Below are 2,713 nucleotides of genomic sequence, written 5' to 3' on the forward strand. Positions count from 1 at the left end.
GATAGCTAAGTGGGCTTAGGTGTTCTCAGCTTGATCTGACAATTATAAAATTAGCCATTGACATTTTATCTAATGAACATTTTCTAGATTGGCAGCAAAATGATGATTCTGTCATAACTTTGGTAATTAACTGCTGAATAAAAAGTTATGGCAATTTGGAGTTTTTCTGGATTTGCTAATGTTCTCTGATGAATTTTTAAATTAAGTTGCAGTTGAGAGGAAAATTTACTATTTATGCAGATTTAGATACATTTTTAAATTACCCATGGTCTTTTAGAAATACTCAGTAAGAACAACTTTTGAAGAGGAGATTACTATTCTAATTGATCAAAAATATATCTGAAATAACTAAATGATACTTCCTGTAAGATTTATATTTTGATGTACAGGTATTACTTTGAGACATCAAGGATGTACTTATGCTTTTGGGACTTATTTTACACAATCTACTTTTATTTTTCTTTTTTACATAGGTTATTAAGTGTGATATGCTGTGATCTGGACACTCTTCTCCTGTTAGAGGCTCAGTATCAGGTATCTGAAATGTTATTAAATGCTCAAGAAGAAAATATCTTGGAGACTTCAGAGAGCAACAGGTAAAAATGGGTGATTAAAACACAGTAATAGCAGTTTTCTTTAATGATGTTTCGTTAAGACAGTAATTTTTGATATAGTTTAATATTTTTCTGCTCTCTAAATTCAATCAATTTAAATAACAGAATACAAAGCAACTAAAGTGTAAATGTCACAGAAAGATTATGATAGAAGTGTTTGGAGAGTGCTTGCAGAGTACTGCTTTCAAAGTCTGTTGCTTTTGTTGTGCGCACGTGCTTGTGTGTGTGTGTGTGTTTGTGTGTGTGCGTGTATGTGATACATAAAATTTTAGGTAAGACCTAACTTTATTAACGGTTCCTTAAAACTGTATCACCTTTTAATTCAGTATTGTAAGATGACCCATTGAACAAAATTTTTGATTTTGTGTCCTTTGCAGAGGCACTCTTTACTCTGTCCTCTTAATTATGTTAGTTCATAGTCATAAATTCTGATTATTTCCAAAGTGAGGTTATGGTAATATCCCGATAATTTTTTTCATTAATAAATCATACTTGCCATTACCTCAATTTGGCTGACTGTTGTCAAATACACATTCAATAGCTGGCATTGCCTTTATGTCTGTAATTAATTTTAAAAAAGAGTATGTCTGCTAAATCTTAGCGAGGTCTTGGAAAATTATTATGGAGTATATTACTTGATACTCTAGGTTTTATGTAGAAGGAAAAGATTAACAGCTGCAGAGTATGGAAGCTGCTCACAAGTAACATTTAGATTTTGAATTTAAGGTACCAAGTTTAAAACTTAAGAAAACCTTGACTGAAAATATGATTATTGAAGTTACTATAGAAATAATGCATGTCTTAATTCCATTTATTTAAATGCAATAATATTGATCTAGGAAAATATTCTGTAACTAATGTCATTGTGTCTCCATCAATTTTTTGCTGTCTAGCAAAGAGAACTTAAAATGAAAAGTGAATTTAGCTTCTGTATTTTAAGAAATACATTGATTTTTGTATATGGTATAAGGAGGGGGTCCAGTTTCAATTTTCTGCAAATGGATAGCCAGTTCTCCCAGCACCATTTATTAAGTAGGGAATCCTTTCCTCATTGCTTGTTTTTGTCAAGTTTGTAAAAGATCAGATTGTTGTAGAGGTTCGACCTTATTTCTGGGTTCTCTGTTCTGTTCCATTGGTCTATATGTCTGTTCTTGTAGCAGTACCATGCTATTTTGGTTACTGTAGCCTTGTAGTATAGTTTGAAGTCAGGTAGTGTGATGCTTCCAGCTTTGTTCTTTTTGCTTAGGATTGTGTTGGCTGTTCAAGCTCTTTTTTGGTTCCACGTGAATTTTAAAATAATTTTTCTCATTCTGTGAAGAATGTCAATATAGTTTAATAAGAATAGCATTGAATCTATAAATTGCTTTGGGTGGTATGGTCATTTTCTCAATATTGATTCTTCCTATTCATGAGTATGGAATGTTTTTCCATTTGTTTGTGTCATCTCAGATGTCTTTGAGCAGTGGCTTGTAGTTCACCTTGAAGAGGTCCTTCACTTCTCTTGTTAGCTGTAGTTCTAGGTATTTTATTCTTTTTGTGACAGTTGTGAACAGGAGTTCATTTATAATTTGGCTCTTGGCTTGCCTGTTCGTGGTGTATAGGAATGCAAGCGATTTTTGCATGTTGATTTTGTATCCTGAGACTTCGCTTCTCCGCTTAAGAAGCTTTTGGGCTGAGATGATGGGGTTTTCTAGATAGAGGATCATATCATCTACAAATATAGTTTGACTTCCTCTCTTCCTATTTGAATGTACTTTATTTCTTTCTCTTACCTGATTGCTCTGGCTAGAACTTCCAATACTATGTTTAATAGGAGTGGTGAGAGAAGGCACCCTTGTCTTGTGCCAGATTTCAAGGCTAACGCTTACAGCTTTTGCTCATTTAGTATGATACTGTCTATGGGTTTGTCATAAATGTAAAACCCACTTAAATGTAAAATCCAAAACTATAAAAACCCTAGAAGAAAATCTAGGCAATGCCATTCAGGGCGTAGTCATGGGCAGAGATTTCATGAGGAAGATGCCAAATGCGATGGTAACAAACACAAAAACTGACAAATGGGATCTAATTAAACCAAAAAGCTTCTGCACAGCAAAAGA

At 33.4% G+C, this 2,713-nt stretch overlaps 1 protein-coding gene across 1 annotated transcript in view; it reads left to right on the plus strand.

The window, feature by feature from the left end:
* The window catches only part of TBC1D32 (TBC1 domain family, member 32), a 226,783-nt gene that overhangs the window by 148,770 nt on the left and 75,300 nt on the right, over positions 1-2,713 (plus strand). Inside the window, exon 23 of the mRNA XM_011942960.1 lies at positions 474-596. Within this exon, the coding sequence (XP_011798350.1) occupies positions 474-596 (123 nt within the window). The remainder of the gene's footprint in view (positions 1-473; positions 597-2,713) is intronic.

The sequence above is a fragment of the Colobus angolensis genome, unplaced genomic scaffold, assembly GCF_000951035.1.
Source record: "Colobus angolensis palliatus isolate OR3802 unplaced genomic scaffold, Cang.pa_1.0 Scaffold213, whole genome shotgun sequence".
NCBI classification, from domain to species: Eukaryota; Metazoa; Chordata; class Mammalia; order Primates; family Cercopithecidae; genus Colobus; species Colobus angolensis.